The 22826-nt window shown below is 40.0% G+C and overlaps 1 protein-coding gene across 1 annotated transcript; it reads right to left on the bottom strand.

The window, feature by feature from the left end:
• Positions 1–552: 552 nt before the first annotated feature.
• On the bottom strand, positions 553–20712 carry LOC121632827 (integrin alpha-M-like). Its single transcript, XM_041974584.1, has 30 exons — positions 20661–20712; positions 19692–19794; positions 19387–19484; positions 19009–19079; positions 18767–18881; positions 15768–15895; positions 15178–15320; positions 14458–14608; positions 13320–13476; positions 12998–13071; positions 12510–12627; positions 12101–12237; positions 11871–12017; positions 11559–11768; positions 11343–11476; positions 7233–7375; positions 6837–6991; positions 6592–6717; positions 6311–6384; positions 3685–3826; positions 3506–3604; positions 3351–3430; positions 3187–3273; positions 3028–3097; positions 2820–2918; positions 2615–2695; positions 2404–2514; positions 2166–2279; positions 1971–2081; positions 553–1757 (listed from the first exon to the last, which is right to left on the bottom strand). The coding sequence occupies exons 1-30, from the start codon at positions 20695–20697 to the stop codon at positions 1659–1661; spliced, it is 3414 nt and encodes a 1137-aa protein (XP_041830518.1). The 5' UTR covers positions 20698–20712; the 3' UTR covers positions 553–1658.
• Between the last annotated feature and the right edge of the window lie 2114 nt (positions 20713–22826).

Here is a 22826-nt window from a genome sequence, read left to right as displayed (position 1 = left end):
TTCAAATTCTTGTTAATCCTGCCATTGTAGCACTTAAGTTTTATAAAATGAATCCCTTTGCCTACTGGCTCATACATCATTTAGGTCCTACTTCCTCACCAACTCTCCACAATAGCTTATAGCTTAGTGTTGCTTATGGCTGTACTCAACCCAGTAATTAAATGTTGATGAGGGAACTTCTTCACTTAAACAGTTTGTTAGTGTGTTTATGTGGCTGTGCTATAAATGATGTGGTTGCAGCTTTTCATTTGCTTGCTGGTTAATATGTTTAATGTTTGAGGTTTTGGTTCATAACTATTTGTGTTTTTGGATGAAAATGATGAATGAATGAATGAGTTTTACTGCATGAAATGTTTGGTGGGTCCTGCTGGAAAAAAACATACTTTCCCAACCTGAAATACTTTGGGAAACCCTCCTAAAGTTGCACTATGTAACTTTCTGAATTGTGTATACGTGTTTCTGACTTGTTTAATATATATGGAGACATCAGTTATGTGTAGGGGGCAGAGGTGAGGACACAAATGCAGGCAGTTCAGGCAGGAGGCAGAAAGCTGCTGCTAACAAAGGCTTTAATCCAGAAACTCAGTAACAGAAGACCATATATTACAGGGATGAACCAAAAGGATCTGACGAAGAGTAACTGAAAACCTGAATTAAATACACAGACTGACAAATTAAACACAGGTGACGTGCATGAGCAATCAGACAATGTGCACTAAAAAACAGAAACCAAAGAAACACAAAACTAAGCCCTGAACACCAAAAACCAGCAACAAAAATTAGAAAGATGACCAAAACTAAATACATAAAGTCAGAACAGAAACCATAAACCATGAAAACATCATTGCTCAGCAGCTCCCTGAAGCTGTTCAATAATTCTTGCTTTTAGGACAGGTCACATAACAGCTGAGTTTTGCTTTCTAGGTCGCTTGTTAGTACCAGATGTCTTCGACTGATTCTTTAAAGAAACATAAGAGGGCGTGGTTGGTGAAAGAAAGTGAGAAAGAAACAGAGCAAGAGATAAGACAAGAGTCAACATCAGACCACTGGAGAGCTCAGAGTGCAGGTGATGAAAGATGTATGCTGAATTAACCGTCATTAGAGGGCAATTACTGAAGAAGTCGGGAAAAGCTGCTTCTTGTTTTTACTGTTGTATGAATATTGCTGTTAGCATGTTACACATCTAATCAATTTGCTCAAAAAATGATACAAACATGTTTAACTCAACATAACACCATATCATTAACATAGGACTCGTCTTGTCACTGTAGTATTCAGCCTGTTGATGAGGGTAGGGAAGAGGGTTTATAGTTTTGTCTGAAGGTTGGACAACATAGAATAATGAGCTCTGGTGATTACTTGACTTATACATGTGTTTGCAAGTGTGAACTTGTGTGAGTGTGAGCGCATATGTGTACAGTATATGAGTTGGGGTGGCCTGAAGGAGTTTATGCCCGACTTTAGTCCCAGTCTGACCCACAAACACACAAGCTGGTTTCTTAAAGTGTTGGCATAGATATTTCATTTATAGAGATTTCCTGAAATAGTAAGATGGGTTGGTTTTGTAGTCAGCTGTAGTCAACAGGTTAATGGTACAAATGGAAAATGCTGGATGTGGGGAATGGGTGGTTTCTTTGAGATGAAGAATAATAAGATTTTTATTCTCCTGTGGGTGCACCTCCATCAGCTGCTGTCTCTGTGGCTCCTTTTCCATCTTCAGTAATCATCTTATTGTATTTGCTCTTAAAAAACCCAGCCTATGAGTAAAAAGGAAAAAAATAAAAATATAAATCTTAGTTCATAAATAAATGTAAATAATGACTAAAGAATGGATTTTAAAATTAAAAGATATAGAGATGTATTAATCATCACTGGCAAAATCTACACATTTGTTTATTTAGAAATCAATGTTTTACTGACCAAAAAGTAGGGAGAAAAAGAAAAGAAAAGAAAAATATCAAATGTCTCACCTTATACAGACCAGCAGTGAGTAAAGCTAGAAAAGCCAACCCTCCCAGAGAACCTCCTACAATCTCTTTGGTGAAATCTGGTACAGGAAACACTTCTACCTCTGTCTCAATCTGGGAGGTGAGGAGACAGAGTTTTTATTAATTCAAGATGTTTAATAAATAATATAAATCTTAAAAATAGTAATGTTTAATCACTTTGTGAACAGGTGGGTTGTTATTAGTTGCTGTTGAGTAGAAGATGTACTGGTCTCTGTCGTACTCCAGACTGGCCGTGCTGGTTAAGAGGAATTTGGCAGATGGAAGTCCAATCTGAGACAAAAACATGTGGAAGAACAATTTAATCAGATTTTTATTCTTATTAAATTGCATAAGAGCTGCCTACTGGTTCTGTAATCAGGACCAGTTGCACTTACCACATCCAGTTCATATTTACCTGCTCTATCCATGCTGAACTAAGGTTGGCAGAGATTGTATACGTCTTACTCTCCTTTCTTCCCATGAACCGGCTGCACCTAAACACTCTACACTTGGCTACAGAGCAGTCCTGTGGTGGACACATGCATAGAAAGCTGCAGTGAAGTGGACAGTAATGTGCATTTATTAACATATACATTTAAACAGGCACATTATAAAAACATACTTACCACTAATTTCTTTTCCTTTATCTGAGCAACAATATCAGAGACAACAGGTTCTTCTTCTTTGTCTCGTTGACAGTCTGCAATCTGAGAATAAAGTTGATTCATGTCACTTTACTGGAACTGCTCCTCATTTCACCACATACTGCCATGTCTAAGGTACATTTAAGGCTTTTTTAAGGTTAGTAATTAAAGGTTTCTCTATATTTACCTGCAGACTGCTCAAATCCACCCAAATATCTTTGTTACTGAGCTTTACAGGAACCCTGATCACCACAGTGAAATTAAATGCTCTGATGCTATTTGTAACCTGAGAAGGTGAGAAAGAAAAGTTTCAGAATATAATAAAGCATCAGGTCTGAAACATAGCAGTAAACTAGAAGATAGTACTGATACTACTGGAAAAAGTAATCTTTCACCTTGATTGATTGTTGGACTGGTTTCTGCAAATTATTTTTTCCAAAAGTGAAATTGCAGTAGTTGAAGGAGCTAAAGAGACATTGTAAACATTAGATACTGGAGCAAAAGAAATTAGCATCGCATTTAAATTTATTTTGATTTAACTATGAAACACAGACCTTTCAGCTGAAACAAAGATGTTATACTTCACATCGATCTCTTTCCTCTTGTAGAGTTCACTTGAAGGGGAGTGCTCCTGATTCCCACTGAAAGATAAAGATGGAAATGTTTATAGAAAATATTCATATTCCAAGTTGCTGCACCGTCAGCTGAAGAACTGTACCTGGTGGCATTTGCAGTGACAAAGATCTTCCTGTCAAGTTGACTATTGGCTCCAATCCCATAGGAGACAATGAAGACAGCCTGGAAATGAAAGAAACCAGAGATCAGATGCCTCCTCTTCTGACTCAACAGTCTGCAGCAGTGCAACAAACCAACCTTGGAGTTGCTTTTGAAAACTGGTTTGTCAATAGTGCAGTCTGTCTTTCCTCGAGTTACTCCATCTTCACTGTCCAAAGAGCTGCACTGAATTCTTCCCTGTATTAAAAGACAAAGCATTGATGTGACTTGGAGAGCAGCTGATCAGAGATGAAACAGACTTGATCCTGATGTCTGACCTGCAGAGCTGAAAACTTCCTGTAGGAGAGCCCAGCTGGGTATGTGAGAATAATAAGACTGTTGTATGAGTTTTCCTCCCTGTTCTCCACAGAGACCGTCACATCCAAAAGCTCATCAATGCCAACCACAATCACTGAGGACCTGAGAGATTATGAAGATGAACAAGAATGAAAGAGAAAATCAAAACTGTTGTCAATGCAGCATTGTTTCCACATGAATGCTGACAATGGTAATGCTATCATGCTGGTTAGAACTAGGTAGGGATGGGAATTGAGAACCGGTTCCCAGTTTGAGAATCGTCATTGTGCCCCTCTGAGCTAATTTACTCCTCTATCAGTACCAACATTTGATTGTCAGCAACAATGTTGTGTTGACAGCTTTACCCGACATCTAATCAACATTGAGGTTTGGTTGAAAAGTTGAAAAGATGTCCTTTCCTTAACAAAGAGAATATGTTTATGAGGATGTCCACAGGTTGAAAAGACCATCCACCCATTGTTTATACCCTTAAATTCCAATATAGGGTCACTGGGGGCAGAGCCTATCCCAGCAGCTACTAGGTGAGACATGGCAGGATGCACTGCTCACAGGTCCACCATGGGTCCACCACAGACATGCACACCTTTCCTAGGACCACCACTTAACCCAGAGAGGACCCACCCATGTGTGTCCTCTTTACACATGGGTAGAACATGCAAACACCACACATCGTTGCTATGAGGCGACGCTAGCCACACATCACCATGCAGCCTGACTGAAAGCTGAAAAGATTTCTTTTTCAAAATAAAGAACAGACGTCCTCTTTAGATTATTTCAGTAACTCTGTTATCAGAAATGAAAACTTCATGTTTAATTTGTTTCACTAAAGTTTTTCAAGGAGTTTCCAGATAAACTGGTGTGCAGACAAGGTGCTGCTAAATCAAGGAAAGCAGGACATTGCTTTGGTTTGACCACTCTTATAGCTTGGAGACCGTTACAACCCAACTTTCAGGGGTATGAGGAAGGGTGTAACAAAGAAAATAAAAACGTTGAGTAAAGGTGGTAAAATTATAATGAGCACATTTTATTGGCACACATGTGGAACAGAGGGTGAAGCCTGTAACTAAAAGAAAACACAAAATAAATGAGTGTTGGGGTTCGTGGACCTGCTGAAAGAAATATACCAGAACCTATACCAAAAACCACAGAGTGAAAACCAAATGACTGTACAGAGACTCGGTGAAGCTAAAACCAAACAAAAGAGCAGCAGATCCATAAAATAAGTGACGGAAGTCACAACCAAAACCAAACACTAATCTAGCCCAACACTGTAACTAAACACAAAGCACCCACTGTGGCAGAACAACTAAAGGTGTAGCCAAAGCCTGAACCGAACTGAGTGAGAAAACAAAGGTGTTAGAGTAAGGAGTTGACGGTTTAAAGTTTCTCCCTTAAGGATGGGTAATGATTTGCGGTCTCACCCACCCTGCAGAGGACAGGATGTGGTGGTCACAGCTCTGTGTGATAAGGGTCATAAAGTGTTGTATGCTGATGTGTTTCCCTGTTTGAACTTTGCGAGAACTTTGCTTGCTCTACTGAAGTGTGATAGCTGCTCAATAAAGAGGCTGCTCTGGGGTTGAGACTTCGGAGTTGACACCATACACTCTCTGAGTGCTGAACCACCCTCTCTCCCCATCGCGATGAAGCTGACTTCACTCTGAGTTCTTTGTGTCTTATTTTATGATAGAAAAATACCCATCAAAAGGTGAATCCAAACTACACACAGAACCATTCGAAGTCCCCAATGGGACGCACCACAGCCAGGAATTCTCCTGCTGTGCCCAAACAATGGTCTGCCCCTCACATGATTCACCCACACGAAGCACAGCGAGCACTCAGTAAGCTTTGCTACCTAAAAATCCACCACAACTCAGAATGAGGCCACCAGTGCTAACCAGCCACATTCCTACAACACGCACACACAGTGACTAAGCGAGGGGAAGCAGCCTGTGCCAATCCAGCTTCCCCTCCTGACTGGCTTTGGCTGCAGCCTTGTCAGCCTCAGCCACTAACAAGCTGCAGCCTGATTGGTCCATAGTGAAGCCAATCAGAGGGGCGGGGACGGAGGTGTGCCGGCTCCAGCCACTCCAGACAGCGCTCTGAAATCACCAATCAGTGATAATACCGGCCACAGCTGCGTGCAATCAGCAGTGGCCGTAACAGAGACGCTTATTATTAAGGATGGTATTTTACATCATTTTTGAAGTCGACTAGTCAGTCAAATCAAAATCAATTGGCTAATTAGTTGTTATGTAATCAATAATGAAATTAAAAATACTTTGTATGCACCAAAAAACTGTGCAAGCAAGCATTAAAATGTAATAACAGATAACTGAAATATGCCTACACAAAATATTGCATTTGAGTAAATTAGAAAATATTTAGACACATTTATTACTAAACACTAAAAGCATGCCCAACTGTTTATTTATCTTTGTCTCCTGAACTCATACAAAGACTGAAATAAAAACAGCTCCAGTTTTGGCTCCAATTTCAAGGTCAACCTTCATAAGCATAAGCATGCAAAGCTTTTGTACTTATAGACTAATATAAAACTTTATCAAGCAAACATGTAAAGTCTTTTACCTGGTGAAGTTGAAGTCCACTTTCAGATTATCAACACAATTCTCATCAGCACCACAGTTGATCTGAAACCTTAACTGTGAAAACAAGATGTTAAAAACATTAGATCAGAGGGTAATAAGAAACGAACACTGTTCAGGCTTTATGATGAATCCTGGAGAAGTCGGAGCCATGTGAAGCTCTTCAACTGTGTCAACATATCAGTTATGCAGAAAACATAGTGACAAAAAGAAAGCTGTTAATGGAAATGTAATATTAATGAAGTGTGTTTAAAGGTTACTCACTGGATGAAATGTTGTGGTTTGAGCCTGCTGGGCGAGACTTGGTTTAAGATTTGTGTCAGAAGGTAAACCATCGAAGGTGAATCTGAACTCGTTCATAAGTGGATTGTGAATATCTTCTGGACAAGCCTGCAACAAGAGAAGGGAAACATTATGACAAAGCAAGATAAGACTTAAAGCAAAATACTTATTTGAAATATTAAATCGGTTTTCTTCAGATCAGTTATTCTGAACTCATTAGGCTCTACCTCAATGAAAAAATTCACACTGCTGCACTGTCGACGTTTTAAGTCCAGAACAAGTGATCCAGTTTCCTCTCGTAGTTTCTCTCTGATGTAAGCTCGGTTGTTTGGGGTCTTCCTGGTAGCATCCAGCGTAAAAGTGTAATTAATCTGTGCTTGAGCTGAAACATACAAGAATTTCTTTCATTGTTAGCTTCATAGCATAAATGTCTAAGTCATATTTTGGCTAAATTACAATATCTGTCTAACTGTACTCTCCTAATACTGCTGATTGACTTTGCATCATTACCAATAAAACCTTAAAATTTGACTTAGGCAATTATGCTATGAGGCTAATGTTATATAGAAATGCACACAAATACAAGAATGTCAGTGGAAATGAAAATGAGAAGAAGGATGAACCTGTGTTCACTTCAGAGTGTCTGCTCATAGTAAAGCAGATTTCAGCTTTGTTCTCCAGGGGATTTGAACAGTCCACATTTTGAGTTGGGATTTCATTTGGGTTGAAGGAAACAGTTGCTTCCACCATCACTATAGGCCTTGATCTAGAAAGGACATCATTATGAGACATGTCAACATCTTGTGGCTTTGCGATCAATAATTAATCACAATAAAAACTGACAACTAGAGTGAAATTTTTATTGTTCAAAATATATATTAAGATTGTAAAGGAAAAACTAAAATAATCATAAATTATAAAAAGACACTAATCCTTGATTACTTGAGTTTACTAGAAATTTGCCTGGAAACCTGTTGCCTTAAACCACTTTATTTTATACAAATGCTGAAACTACCTATGTCAAGTTATATCAACTTAGGCATCCATTAGACTTTACTCTAACCCATTAGTTTACCTAACTAATTTTAATTATAGTGCCGAGTTGTTTGAACAAACTCTCTTAAATCACATTTACACAAATTCTTTTGAATAAAAAGTAAATCACTGAATCAGTTTCATGGAAAGTCAACTTAAAACCCCACAACTGATTAGGAACTCAAGACTGCAATCAGGAGAACTGAAAATGTAATTATTAATTGTCTCAGTAACAATCATCACATTCCCTAATGCAGTAAGAAGAAGCTGGGGCCGGTGGTGATTTTTCCTTTTGTTTCTTTGTTTTTTTTTTTTTTTGCTTTGTTTTCCTTTTGCTGTTTATGTCCGTCTCACTCATGGTACTAACTTTAAAATTTGAACAGGGCAGAACTTTCCAATATTGTCAACTCACTACCTAACAAGATGGACGAGCTGTTCGCACTGAACAATCAACGGAATTATCGCGAGTGCAGCTTATACATCTTCACAGAGACATGGCTCACTGATGCGATACCGGATGATAACGTGGATCTACCGGGTTTCACTGCTGTGAGAGCTGACAGAGACATGATCGCCTGCGGTAAGAGCAGAGGTGGGGGGCTCATCATATATGTGAACAAACGTTGGTGTTGCCCAGGACATGTCTCAGTGAAAAAGGAACTGTGTTGCCATGACTTGGAACTGTTAGCCGTTAGTCTGCGGCCATATTACTTGCCAAGGGAGCTTAGTCACGTGATCGTGCTCTGTGTTTACATCCTGCCCAGCGCGGAAGCATCAGCTGCCTGTGAGAAGATACATAAAGTAACAGCAAGGCTGCAGACAAAGCACCCCGAGGCGTTTCTGGTCATATCTGGGGATTTTAATCATGCTTCCCTGGACTCTACCTTGGCCTCCTTCCAATCTACCAGGCTGTAGACTGTCCCACAAGGAACAACAGAACAATAGACCTGCTGTACTCCAACGTGAAGGATGCCTACAGAGCCACCCTCCTCCCCCCACTTGGAAAGTCTGATCACAACCTGGTATACGTACAGCCACAGTACACCCCCCTGGTCAAAAGGATGTCTAAAACCACACGCTCGATCAGGAAGTGGTCACCTGAGGCAGAGGATGCTCTGCGAGACTGCTTTGACATCACTGATTGGGATGTACTGCTGAGACAACATGGTGAGGACATAGAGGAGCAGACTCACTGTCTGACGGACTACATCAACTTCTCGCTGGACGTAGTCTCCCCCAATAAGACTGTCCGTTGTTATCCAAATAACAAACCTTGGATAACACAAGATGTCAAAACTGCCCTCAACAGGAAGAAGGTGGCTTTCATGAACCATGACAGGGAGGCAATGCAATTAGCACAGCGGGAGGTGAAACAATGCCTGAAGGTGGCAAGGGACACCTACAGAAGGAAGGTGGAGGATAAACTGAGTGAGAGCCGTATGAAGGAGGTCTGGGATGGTGTCAACACCATCACAGGCTTCAGATCAAAGGCCATAACAGCGGGGGGGACAGTGGAAGAAGCAAACTGGCTGAACATCTTCTTAAACCACTTTGACCAGCCCACGGTCCCCCCTCCCCCACTGCAGTACACAACCTCCCTGACTTCATCCCCTGTGCAGCCCCTCTGCCAACCTTTACCTCTCCCCCCATCTCAACACCCTCCACACATAACAGCAGAACAGGTGAGGGGAGAACTGAGGAAGCTCCACCCATGGAAAGCAGCAGGCCCTGACAGAGTGCCTCCTCGTCTGCTTAGGACTTGCGCTGCTGAACTGGGGGAACCACTCCAGCATGTCTTCAACCACAGTCTACAGCTGGGGAAAGTGCCTACCCTGTGGAAAACATCCTGTATTGTTCCAGTTCCAAAGAAAAACCGCCCTGGTGAGCTGAACGATTACAGACCGGTGGCACTTACATCCCAGCTGATGAAGACGATGGAGCGGCTCATCCTCAATCTCCTCAAGCCCCAAGTGCAACAGGCCCAGGACCCCCTACAGTTTGCCTATCGCGCAGGTGTGGGTGTGGAGGATGCTATTCTCTACCTCCTACACCGTGTCCAAGTTCATCTGGATAAGGGGAGGGGCACAGTGAGGATCCTCTTCTTGGATTTTTCAAGTGCCTTCAACACAATCCAGCCCCTGATGCTTCTGGACAAACTGAGGGAGACGCAGGTGGGCCCCTGCTTGGTGTCCTGGATTGGTAACTACCTCACAGAGAGACCGCAGTACGTCAGGCTAAAGGACATCACATCTGACACTGTTATTAGCAGCACAGGAGCACCCCAGGGGACGGTGCTGGCCCCCCTCCTCTTCACACTCTACACCTCAGACTTCTGTTACAACTCAGAGCTGTGTCACATCCAGAAGTTTGCAGATGACACAGCCATCGTGGGGTGTATCAGGGATGATGGAGAGGATGAGTACAGGAATCTGGTCAGTGACTTTGTCACTTGGAGTCAGATGAACCATCTCCAGCTTAACACCTCAAAGACTAAGGAGTTGGTTATTGAATTCAGGAAGTCCAGCCCACAACCATGTCCAGTGACCATCAGGGACGACAAGGTGGAGATTGTAGACAACTACAGGTACCTCGGGTTGTGGCTGGATAACAAGCTGGACTGGACATGCTGTACAACTCACCTGTACAAGAAGGGCCAAAGCTGTCTGTACTTCCTGCGAAGACTGAGATCTTTTAACATCTGCAGGAAACTCCTGTGGATGTTCTATCAGTCTGTGGTGGCTAGTACGCTTTTTTTTTGCTGTTGTCTACTGGGGGGGGTAACATGACAAAAAGGTGTGCTAACAGGCTGGAAAAACTCATCAGGTGGGTGGGCTCTGTGGTTGGCATGAAGCTGGGCTCCCTGGTGACAGTGGCAGAGAGGAGAACACTAAAAAAACTACTGGCTATTGTCAATGATACCAGTCACCCTCTGCACACTGTCATCAGTGCACAGAGAAGCCTGACCAATAACAGGCTGCTCCTCCCCAAGAGTAGGACCAACCGGCTCAGAGACTCCTTTGTCCCCCGAGCCATCAAACTGTACAACTCTGCATTAGGCAGGAGGGGGAGAAGGAGGGGGGAGAGGGAGGTGTGCAGTCCGCCTGATACAACACATGCACAAAAACCCATACAAACAGTTGCAATAACTTATACGTGCAATAGAGAACTGGGAATTTGTACCACCTCTACTGTGTGCAATACTTGTTTATATTTTTATTTAACTTATCTTATTGTTATTATTGTTATATTTATTGCATTCTACTTGCCTCTATTTTTACTGTTGATGTTGTATTGCTGCTGGTACCCAAATTTCCCTGAGGGCTCTCGGAAGGGATTAATAAAGTATTTCTATTCTATTCTATTCTATTATTCTAAATGTAGACATAACACAGGAAGTATAGAACATAACTCAAATTTATAGCACAGCAATCATGAAAGGTTAAATCTGGCATTTCCCATGAGCCTTTGTGGTCCTTATATTTTGAGTTTTGAAAGTAGCCCCGCCCCCTCTGACAGAAACATGTTCAATTATCTTTCAGTTATCATATCATTATCATCACACTGCACAATGTTGAAAACAATACAAACAACTTATTTGTTTTAGTAATGGACACTGTTTATACATAACATTAAATGATAACTAATCACTATTAAAAAGTTTATGTTCAAACAAAATCTGGGCTAAGAGCAGGACTCACCTCAGTAAGACAACTGTGCCCTTTGAACCCACCGCTAAGTCAGGCAGACCATCACCACTCTGATCGAAACTCCACTGACTGATCGACATGCCAAAGAACTTTAGTCCTGACTGAACCTCAGAGGCAGCAATTCTCTGTGCAACAGTAGATTAATTAATAAAAGTAGAAAATGGAAGAAATTCTTTCAGCTTTTTATTAACTTTTACACTTGCTCACCTGTGAGTAAGCAGGATTGATTCTTTGGCCTCCTTCAGCATGGAATATGTAGATGCTGCCCTGACCATCGTTCTCCAAAGGTGCTCCAACTGCCAAATCCCTAAATCCATCTTTGTTTAGATCAGGCAGAACAGCGAGAGAAGACCCAAACCTTCCTCTGTCAGCAGCCCCTTTTAGTACTAATGGAGACTCAAAATAGCAGTCGACATTCTGGTGAACATATCAGGAAGAGGGAGAGTTTCAGGCTTATTAAAAAGAAGAAAATATAACAAGTCAATTGACTGATTGTCTCTAGATGAAGCTGCTAATTACCAAGTGGGTCAATGTGCAAACGTAAACTCGTCCCTCTCGATCAGAGTCCTTGTACATCGGAGCAGATATGATGATTAGGTCAGTGTAGCTGTCAAGATTCAAATCCATGGTACAAACCTCTGCCCCAAAATATTCACCAGTCTGGATCTGTGAAAGACATTTTATATGTATGATATAGATCTTTAATGTGTTTCAGGTTTTTCAGGACCATCTTAGTGGTAAATACTCACCTCACGTTGATTTGGCTCAAGTTTTTGTTTGTCTTTGTCTCTGGAAACCACCATCACAACTCCTCTGTGTTGATATCTTGGAGCACCAATGATGGTCAGTTGGCCGTCTGCAGTTGTAGCCACAGCCATGGAGTAACCTACAATTTAATGATGATGTAGTTAATAGCATTGGTGAATATCTCAGTTCAGCCAGTGTAGACAAAGTGCTTTTATTTTGCAGATTTCTTTTGTATGTTTAAATATTTTTATTACCTCTGCAGAGAACAAAAATTTCAATTTGGTAAACTGATCAAAATGACCAGTCTTCCCCAACACGATACTACGTGTTGAAGCTCTCCAGGTCAAAATATTACTTCAGTAGTAGAGCCATAGAGTTGTGTACATATACAGTCAAATCTAACATTCTCACCAAGATAACTGTCAGGCTCCATAACCATGGGTTCATATGACCCTGTTAGTGTGTGTCCTGTGTACCGCTTGTAGCCTCCCCTCCACTGATTAGCACCAACCATAGCCATCTGGATTCCCTGCAGGTTTGACAGAAATATGAATGAAAAATGAAACTATAAATGCAAATTTTAAATCTGAAATATTGTGTGTTTGTAATCCAATTAACCCTCTAAGCATCACATTTGCAAAATTGCCACAAGCACCAGCCCATGTCTCCAGAAAGAAAGCTTAAATCTGTTACCACTTTCCATCACTAAATGGCAGATGTGTGACTCAGCCATCCATAATCATTTTATAAATAATGATAATAATAATATATATGTATGAAAAGAACAAGTTATTAAATCTAATACAACCGCCAACCTGTGATGCCATAATATGAAATATTTTTTTCTCATTTACAAAAATTAGAAACTCCAGAGCCTAAAAGATCCATTTTTATTTTACCTCAGGCATGTAAGCCACTCTGAATCCCTCCTGAGACATTTCCAGTTTCAGTGACTCTCCACCTGTTTGAGATCCTGTATAGGCAAAAAAATAATAACATGGATTACTGCTGCAGAAAATGGATGGATGGATAAGCAAAAAAATCGAAGCTTAAGTAATTTAATGTGACATTATGCCATACTGCATTTAATTTGAATTCAGAGTTTCATTGAGGCTTCATTGAGGAAAAAAAAAGTATTAATTGTTCACGTTTTGCATGCAAATCAAATACATTTTAGAAAATGGAACAACTGATTTAAATCTGCTTTGATAACACATGTACCTTCAATAGAAAAAATTTTGTCTTGCAAATTCTGTCGAATCTTCTCAAGCGCCTCAAAGGTCTCCACTTTAAACACATAGTTTTCTTGAGGTTTAGATGCAATGATCCTCAGTTCTTGTAATGCACCAGGATTGTAAGGGCTAAATGCATTCCCAACCTATGGATATTAAAACAAATATTTTATAAGTTAAGGGTTTAGATGCAAAGATCCCAAATCCTGGTTGATGTCAAAGCAACCCTCAGACAGGTGTATCACAATATATGAATGTTTGAAAAACGTACAAATCAAATCTGTGGATCAACTCTGCAAGACTTAGAATACAAGTAAATTTTGCAAGTGCAAACTAATGTCCTACCTTATATACATTTCAGTCAGTCTGCAATATGAAATGTGTAGCTCCCGTCAGTGGCAACTGTCATATATTCAATTCTTTTCATTTTCAGTCAGAAACTGTACATACGATGTTTGTAAGAGACAAGTTTCAAACGTTGTGTCAAGAAGATGGAAAATAAGCCTTTTTTTCTTAAGAAGAAGCTGTGAATATGATCTTTATCCCCTTGAAGTTAATGCGGCCAATGAGGTATAATGATTTTACTTGTTTTTCTATTGTTATTTGGGTCATCATTTAATGTTATGCCACTGTGATGACGGTTATCCCTTTAATTGTATATTAAGGCAGTTTGTCTTTTATTATGTTTTCTGTGAATTTTTATTTATGTAATCCTTTTATTTTGCTTGAAGTTCTTTTAAGTTCATATTTCTTTCTTAGTTCTGACGGCATAATTGAGGCGACCAAGAATCATTTAAAATCAGGTCGAAGATACTGTCCAACAATAAATGCCTGTAAAAACCCAAGAATGACTTTGAGCTTGTCTAAACTTCGAGGGAGTAACAAAATGTTCAGTTTGACTTAACCAATCACCGTCTGACTAATGGCTGCAGTATAAGTTTGGTTGTAGATACACACTGTTGCTCTCCTAATCATGACTGGTTAACCATTATAAAACTGCTATGCGAATAAAACTGATCATCTCCATCCGGTATACAGGAAAGTGTATAAAAAGGCAAAAAGTTTGAACTTAAAGAATTTAACTGTATTTTAAGACTTGCAAATGAGTTCATATAATTACAACTTACCCCAATAGCGAATCTAACAATATTTTTAGAGTCAGCCTTATCGATTGCTCCCTGTAAGTAGTAGGGGTCGGTAGACTGTCCATCTGTAATGACTATCAAAACTTTCTTCACCTCTGACCTGGAACCTCTGGATGTTAGGAAGATATTTTCCCTGAAAAAAGAAAGATTTTTAATTTTCAATGAAAGTTGTTGTACAGCAGGAAATTTGCACAGTTATGAATTAAAGAAACAAATTAAACAAACTAAAGAAACATCACTGAAAGGGTGGTTTGCTTGAATTCTAACTGAAATATCATGTTAACCTAAAATAAATCTCTGGCTAAATACTGTTCATGTTTGTAGATGGCTTGTCTTGTCACTTCTAGACATACAGGCTCAAACTCAACTGTTCCAGATGAAAAGGTCACCACATTAATATGATTTAGTGTTATTAATATAATCTCTGTTTGAATGCATCTCAGACAGTCTTGAAATTTTTTTACTGGGATCCATTTCATGTCATAGGAACTAATGAGTTAGAAAAGAGGTGCCAAATAAAGGAAAAAAAAGTGTCTGGAAAACAAAACCACAACAAACTGGAAGATGAAAAACTGACCAAGAGAGAAAAAATTCAACAAAGAAATTTCTAAATGTAGAAGCTTTGTAACTAAAAGGGAAAACTTTTTCTGAACACCCAAAATTTCACCATACAAAGCAGACCAGAACGATAAAGGCACATACACAACATATGTAATGGCTTTAGCGGTGTAAGTCCACCCTCCGATCTGCCATATTTGTTGAATTTGTTGTCGCCAATTATTAGGATCAAATCCTTTGAAGTCGAAATGGATTTTGGGGTCCCAAGAAAACTGAGTGATGGAAAACTGCAAAAGAAAATATGTTAAATGTATATAAGTAAAAGCAAAATATCTAGTAGAAATAATATTGGAAATATATTTCTCAAAAGATAGTGGATGTATTAGTAGATGTGAAGCTTTCCATTTTAATACCACACCCTAATTTTTATTCATTTGAATTGATGTCATTGAGTAAATGTGACTGTTACAGAAATTTTTTATTTATCTTGTTAAAAAATATATAGCTTTTTAGATTGTCCAAACTCTAAGTCCTATATGCTCTTAGTTTTTACAGTTTGATAACATGAAGCAAGATTTCTGCTTCTCTTTGTCTACGAAAATATCCAAAATAAGTGATTTCTGAAAGCCTTCCTCATTAAAACCAAACTAAAAGTTCATACTAATGGATTGCAGGATTTTCCTTTCTTTTGTGTTACTCCTGCTGTTTAATAAAAAAGGTAAACATAGACTTACTTGTGTATCTTTTCCCAGCAGCGACTCGATCAGTTTAGTAACAAAAGTTTTCATTCTTTCAAAATCTTGAGGACTCACACTGCCTGAGCCGTCCAACAGAAATGCGATGTCAGCTTGGGCTCTGCACTCTGTTAAAAAGACAAGATAAATACACATCTGAACAGAAGTTTGCAGTTTCCCCTCAAGTGTAGGGTTAGTACTTGTGTTTTTCACACACAGCAGGTGAATCGACGCAAGGTACAAGACAGCTAATGCTACAGCTCCTGGTAACAAATATGGAGGACTTTCTTCCAGCTGTTTTAATTGGTAGAAGACAAACATTAAAGATATGACACTAAACTACTTTAACAGCTTATTATTCTGGCTTTGTAAAATAGCAAGTACCGGTAAGTAAAAAAAGAACAAAGAAAAAGTCTAGAAATGAATCAAATGTATTATAAAAAACATCATGATCAGGTCTCAAACTATACAGGTGCTCATCATAAAATTAGAATATCCTGAAAAAGTGCATTTATTTCTGTAGGTGCATTCAAAAAGTGAAACTTGTATAATGTAGACATTCATTCCTCACATACTGATATTTTTCAAATGTTTGTCCTTTAATTAGGATGATTATAACTGAAAACTAATGAAAACCAAATTCAATATATCCCCAAAAAAATTTTAATATTACTTAAGACCGAAACAATAAAAGGATTTCTTGAAATGTTGGCCAACTGAAAAGTATGAACATGAAAAGTATGAGCATGTACGGCACTCAATACTTAGTTTGGGCTCCTTTTGCCTGAATTATTGCAGCGATGTGGCGTGGCATGGAGTCCATCAGTCTGTGGCACTGCTCAGGTGTTATGAGAGCCCAGGTTGCTCTGATAGTGGCCTCCAGCTCTTCTACATTGCTGGGTCTGACGTATTGCATCTTCTTCTTCACAATACACCATAGATTTTCTATGGGGTTAAGGTCAGGCAAGTTTGCTGGCCAATTAAGAATAAGGATACCATGGTCCTTAAACCAGGTACTGGTATCTTTGGCACTGTGTGCAGGTACCAAGTCCTGTTGAAAAATAAAATCTGCATCTCCATAAAGTTGGTCAGCGGCAGGAAGCATGAAGTGCTCTAAAACTTCCTGGTAGATGCTGCGTTGACCGTGGACCTAAGAAAACACTGTGGACCAACACTAGCAAATGACATGGCACCCCAAACCATCACTGACTGTGGAAACTTTACACTCGACCACAAGCATCATGGATTCTGTGCCTTTCCTCTCTTCCTTCAGACTCTGGGACCTTGATTTCCAAAGGACATGCAAAATTTATTTTCATCAGAGAACATAACTTTGGACCACTTAGAAGCAGTCCAGTCCTTTTTGTCTTTAGCCCTGGTGAGACACTTCTGACGCTGTCTCTTGTTCAAGAGTGGCTTGACACAAGGAATGTGACAGCTGAAACCATGTCTTGCATACGTGTGTGCGTGGTGGTTCCTGAAGCACTGACTCCAGCTGCAGTCCACTCTTTGTGAATCTCCCCATTAAATAGTTAAGACGTAGACTGTATTGTAAAGGGGGATATTGTGGGTGTGTCTCTGGTGTGTTGGTCAGAACACAAGGAAGGGAGGTTCATACAGGTTCATCCACTCTAGCGGTTTACTTCTCACACTCAGGCTTATTACAGCACAGCAACACAACAGGTACAAATAATATTTACACCCACTTTGTTCCTGTATGTCTATGTGTGGTCTAAAATGCAAATAAAGAAGGAATAATATTTACATTAATAATAAATACAAGCGTGCATGGTGAACTACCTCTTAAGTTAACTAGACTTTACTACTTGAACACAATACAATGCTGTCATCTAGTGGCCAAATAGACTAATGCCTCGGAAGACACGTGGTGCACTGGAATTTCTCATCTGTACACGAAAAATAACCAGTAGAGTCTCACATATCTTTTATGTGCAATAACGCACTAAACTTATATAGACTTGTATTAAACAATATTGCAACTGCATGTTAGCGTAATATAGTGTAAACCAAGGTGTACATAAAGAATGAATCGCAGTATTTACACAGAATAATGTACTGATTAAGAAGGTGGATGACAACCTCGATTAATATGAACATTTCCGACTACAGTTTGAACACCACTAATTAATATTAATTGAAAAAATATGAAGATTTAGTGGTCAAACTGTATAACTTACTCTTTGGTCAGTTACGCACACGAGGCACACAAGTCTCTGGTTTGCTGCAGGATGTCATCCGTTGACCAGCTGGAATTTTCTCGCTGGTGCATGTGCACCGGAGCAGTCTTTCTGACACCCCCACATTTTTCAGTGGTTTTGTTTCACAATCCTCTCCAGGGTGCGGTTATCCCTATTGCTTGTACACTTTTTCTAGCACATCTTTTCCTTCCCTTCGGCTCTCTATTAATGTGCTTGGACACTGAGCTCTGTTAACAGCCAAGCTCTTTAGCAATGACCTTTTGTGTCTTGCCCTCTTTGTGCAAGGTGTCAGTGGTCTTCTTTTGGACAATTGTCAGGTCAGCAGTCTGCCCCATGATTGTGTAGCCAACAGAACTAGACTGAGACACCATTTAAAGGCCTTTGCAGGTGTTTTGAGTTAATTAGCTGATTAGAGTGTGGCACCAGGTGTCTTCAATATTGAACCTTTCCACAATATTCTAATTTTCTGAGATACTCAGTTTGGGGTTTTCATTAGTTGTCAGTTATATTCATCTAATTTAATAGAAATAAACATTTGAAATACATCAGTCTGTGAGGAATGAATGTCTACATTGTACAAGTTTCACTTTTTGAATGGAATTACTGAAATAAATAAACTTTTTCATAATATTCTAATTTTATGACAAGCACCTGTACGTATGTCCAGGTGGAACCTGCAAATGTCAGCTGGATGATTGTATGTATGTGCAAACCTACATCAGATTGTGTGTGAGAAATGGGATGTCTTTGTGGTGACCTTCCATTAAAATGTATATTTACCTTCAATAGAAGATGGTACAGGTGGCCCACTGCTACTAGATTTTTCTATCTCAATGCAAACCCCACTGTACATGGTGATACTTTTACAGTCGTTAGGAATGGTTGGACCACATGCCTGGAGAAGAAATGAAAGGAATTTTATTGATAGATTATTTATTTTCTGTTTCTTTAAGCAATACATTTACATGCTGTAAGAAAGAAAGCTTCTGAGAATTTGAAATCTCTGTAATTCACCAACTTACTGCAGTTTTCTCTGTGATGGGATCGCTTGTCATTGCCAAACCAAGTGACATGTTGACTGCAAATTCTGGCACTGTGAAAATGTTCAAAAAATCTTAATAACAAAATGACAACCATAGCAACCACCTCCCCCATGTAAGATGATTATATAATTATGTGTAATTAATGACCTGTTGCTGAGGCGATTATCACGTTGTTGTCCTTGTGGTATGCTTTAAAGAAAGTGGATTCAAAAACACAATTCTCTTATTTAATTTCAGTTTTATCTATTATCTCATCATTAAAGTTCTGTCCCAAGAACAGAAAGATTCATTGATGGAAAAATGTATTTGAAAATTCAGATTATTTTGTCAATACTTTTGGAAAGAATGGTTTCCTACCTGGAACTTGCAGACTTTGGCATGTCTCAGTGGTGCACCTAAATATCTGACCCCTTCGATTTCCTGAATACTGTTGAAGAGGGGCACTGACGAGCAAACTAATAAATCCAGACAAACATTAAACAGTGGCAGGTTATTTATTTTTCTGTTAGGAAGCTTGAGTTATTATTATGATTATGATTATTATTATTTTAGTATTGTGAAGTGTATAAATGACTGAATTCTAAGTTAGAAGTGAAAAATCACAAGCAGCAAACATGGCAGATGTTAATCTATAACAGACTATAATGTATTCTCTAACTCACTCTGATCGTCTTTGCACCACCTGGTAGCCAAAACCTGCAGCAGGATTCTGCAGGGACTTCCAAGCCAGAGGGTCAATGTTGAAACAAAGTGCAGCTTTTAACCCTGTGAAATGAAGAAGGAAAATTTAAAGTCATGATGTGATTCTGTTTCATTTTGTTTATCAAATCCAATATGTAATATTTATAATGTTAGAAACTTAAACACTTAACAATACATGTTAGTTATGAGGATTTATGTTTGTGCTTTTTTAAAAAATACCACTAGAGAGCACTAAAGGAAGAGCTTGTCAAATTCAGAACACAACAGCTGAAAGCCTTCATATAAAAAAGTAAAACATACTACAGGTGTAATTTTAAAGCTTATATTTGCCAGTAGAACCCATATGTTAATATCATATCATATTTCAGTAGAAGCTAAAATTTGTACCAAAAAAAAAACAAGAAAATAATTTATTTATTTATTTTCTTATTTCCATTTATTTTTATTTATTAACTTATTTTTAAAAATTCAAAATTGCTGTCAGTGTCAAAAACCTTAAGGTTAGAAACATTTGTTTAACAGACCAGTTTCCTTTACATTAGGACCTCAAAGAATGTTGGTTTCCCTTGCATTGTGAAGTGTTTATGATCATACAGTAATGTTTACTCATTATTTCTATAAAAGCCACCCTGAGGTTCTGCTTTTTTTGTTCAGGAACATAGCCTTAGTTTTTAATCACTTCAAACAATAGTGACAAAAAACATATAAATTTACATCTTCAGAGCGAACTTACATTTATTGTCTTAAATTTAATAGCTGAGTATGTTGGAATGGTGTTTAAGCATAAAAAGCAAGCTATCTCTTGGAAACTGAACATTTGAAACTGTTTTTCTTGACACTATACATCTTATTATCATTCATAATGGATGTGGTTTTGCTTCTGGCAAGTCACAAAAATATGACAGATAGCTGGTAAAACACAAACTTACCTGAAAGGAAAAGTGTAGTTGAGATCATCCAATCCATTGTGTTTGTCTCATGGGAGACAGTCAAAGTCTAAGGTAATAAAAATGTATCTGAAAATTCAAAAGCAATTACTTTCCTTTCCTGAAAGTGTCAAGTGGAAAAGGCTGAATCAGACTGCAGAACTCACTAATATGCAGTCATACAGAGGAACTGTAATGTAGGAGGAGCTACAATATTGATACTAGTTTTTAATGTTTTTGAACAACTCTTTCAAGAAAATAAGTGTATGTATTTATACTCTTCTTTTTAAGGGTTGGATGTAGCAAAATTGTTATTTTTTTGATCAATCAAGATAAGAAGATCTAGCAGAAATGAGGATTAAAAATAGCAAGTAAATGCTACCATTCATCCATCCATCCATCCATCCATTGTCTACTGCTTATCCGGAGTCGGGTTGCGGGTGCAGCTGCCTAAGCAGGGAAACCCAGACTTCCCTCTTCCCGGCCACATTCACCAGCTCATCTGGAGGGATCCGGAGGCATTCCCAGGCCAGCAAAGAGATATAATCCGTCCAGCATATTCTGGGTCTTCCCCGGGGCGTCTGTGGGACGTGCCTGAAACACCTCACCAGTCTCCTGAATATAAATTTTTTATAAATTCCTGAATATAAACTCCTGACCAGATGCCCGAGCCACCTCATCTGGCTCCTCTCAATGTGGAGGAGCAGCGACTCTACTCTGAGCCCCACCCAGATCACCAAGCTTCTCACCCTATCCCTAAGGGACAGCCTGGCCAACCTGCGGAGAAAACTCATTTTGGCCACTTGTATTCACAATCTTCTTCTTTTGGTCACTACCCACAGCTCGTGACCATAGGTGAGGGTAGGAACGTAGATCGAGAGCTTTGCCATGAGAGACCGATGCAGAGTACGCATCACTGCAGACAGATCCACCTGTCGATCTCCAGCTCCATCCTTCCCTCATTTGTGAACAAGACCCAGAGATACGTGAACTCCTCCAATTGGGGCAGAACCTCATTGCTGACCCGGAGAAGGCACTCCACCCTTTTCTGGCTGAGGACCATGGTCTCGGATTTGGAGGTGCTGATTCTCATTCCAGCTGCTTCAACTCGGCTGTGAATCGCGGCCACCAAACATGATCCCCTCAACACATTGGCTGCACCTAGAAATTCTGTCCATAAAAGTTATGAACAGAATCGTGACAAAGTGCAGCCTTGGCGGGGTCCAACCCGCACAGGAAACGATTGTGATTTACTGCTGGCGATGTGGACCAAGCTCTGACACTGGTTGTACAGGGACTGGACAGCTCATACAAGGGGGTCCGGCACTCTATACTCCCGGAGTACCCCCCACAGGAGTCCCCCAGGGACCCTGTCGAACGCCTTCTCCAAGTCCACAAAGCACATGTAGACTGGTTGAGCAAACTCCCATGCCCCCTCCAAGACCCTGAAAAGCGTGTAGAGCTGGTCCACTGTTCCATTACCGGGACGAAAGTAGCAATTCGACTATCTGACGGACCCTCCTCACCAGCACCCCTGAATAGACCTTACCAGGAAGATTGAGGAGTGTGGTCCCCCTGTAGTTGGAGCACACCCTCCAATCCCCCTTTTTGAAGAGGGTGACTACCACCCCAGTCTGACAGTCCAGGGGAACTGTCCTTGATGTCCACGCGATGCTGCAGAGGCATGTCAGACAAGACAGCCCTACAGCATCCACGACCTTAAGGAACCCTGGGCGGACCTCATCCACCCCCAGCGCCCTGCTACTAAGGAGTTTTTTGACCACCTCAGCGACCTCAGATGGGAGAGCCCACACCAGGGTCCCCAGACTCTGTTTCCTCATTGGAAGATGTGTTGATGGGATTGAGAAGGTCTTCGAAGTATTCCCTCCACCGCCTCACAATGTCCCAAGTCGAGGGCAGCAGCCCCCCATCCCCACTGTACACAGTGTTGATGGTGCACTGCTTTCCCCTCCTGAGCCCACCGGATGGTGGACCAGAATCTCCTCGAAGCCATCCGGAAATCATTCTCCATGGCCTATTCAAACTCCTCCCATGCCTGAGATTTTGCCTTAGAGACTGCCAAAGCTGCGTTCCTCTTAGCCTGCCAATACCCATCAGCTGCCTCTGGAATCCCACAGGCTAAAAAGGCTCGATAGGATTCCTTTTTCA

Source organism: Melanotaenia boesemani, chromosome 21 (genome assembly GCF_017639745.1).
Source record: "Melanotaenia boesemani isolate fMelBoe1 chromosome 21, fMelBoe1.pri, whole genome shotgun sequence".
NCBI lineage: Eukaryota > Metazoa > Chordata > Actinopteri > Atheriniformes > Melanotaeniidae > Melanotaenia > Melanotaenia boesemani.
This window is presented reverse-complemented; position numbering and strand designations above follow the sequence as displayed.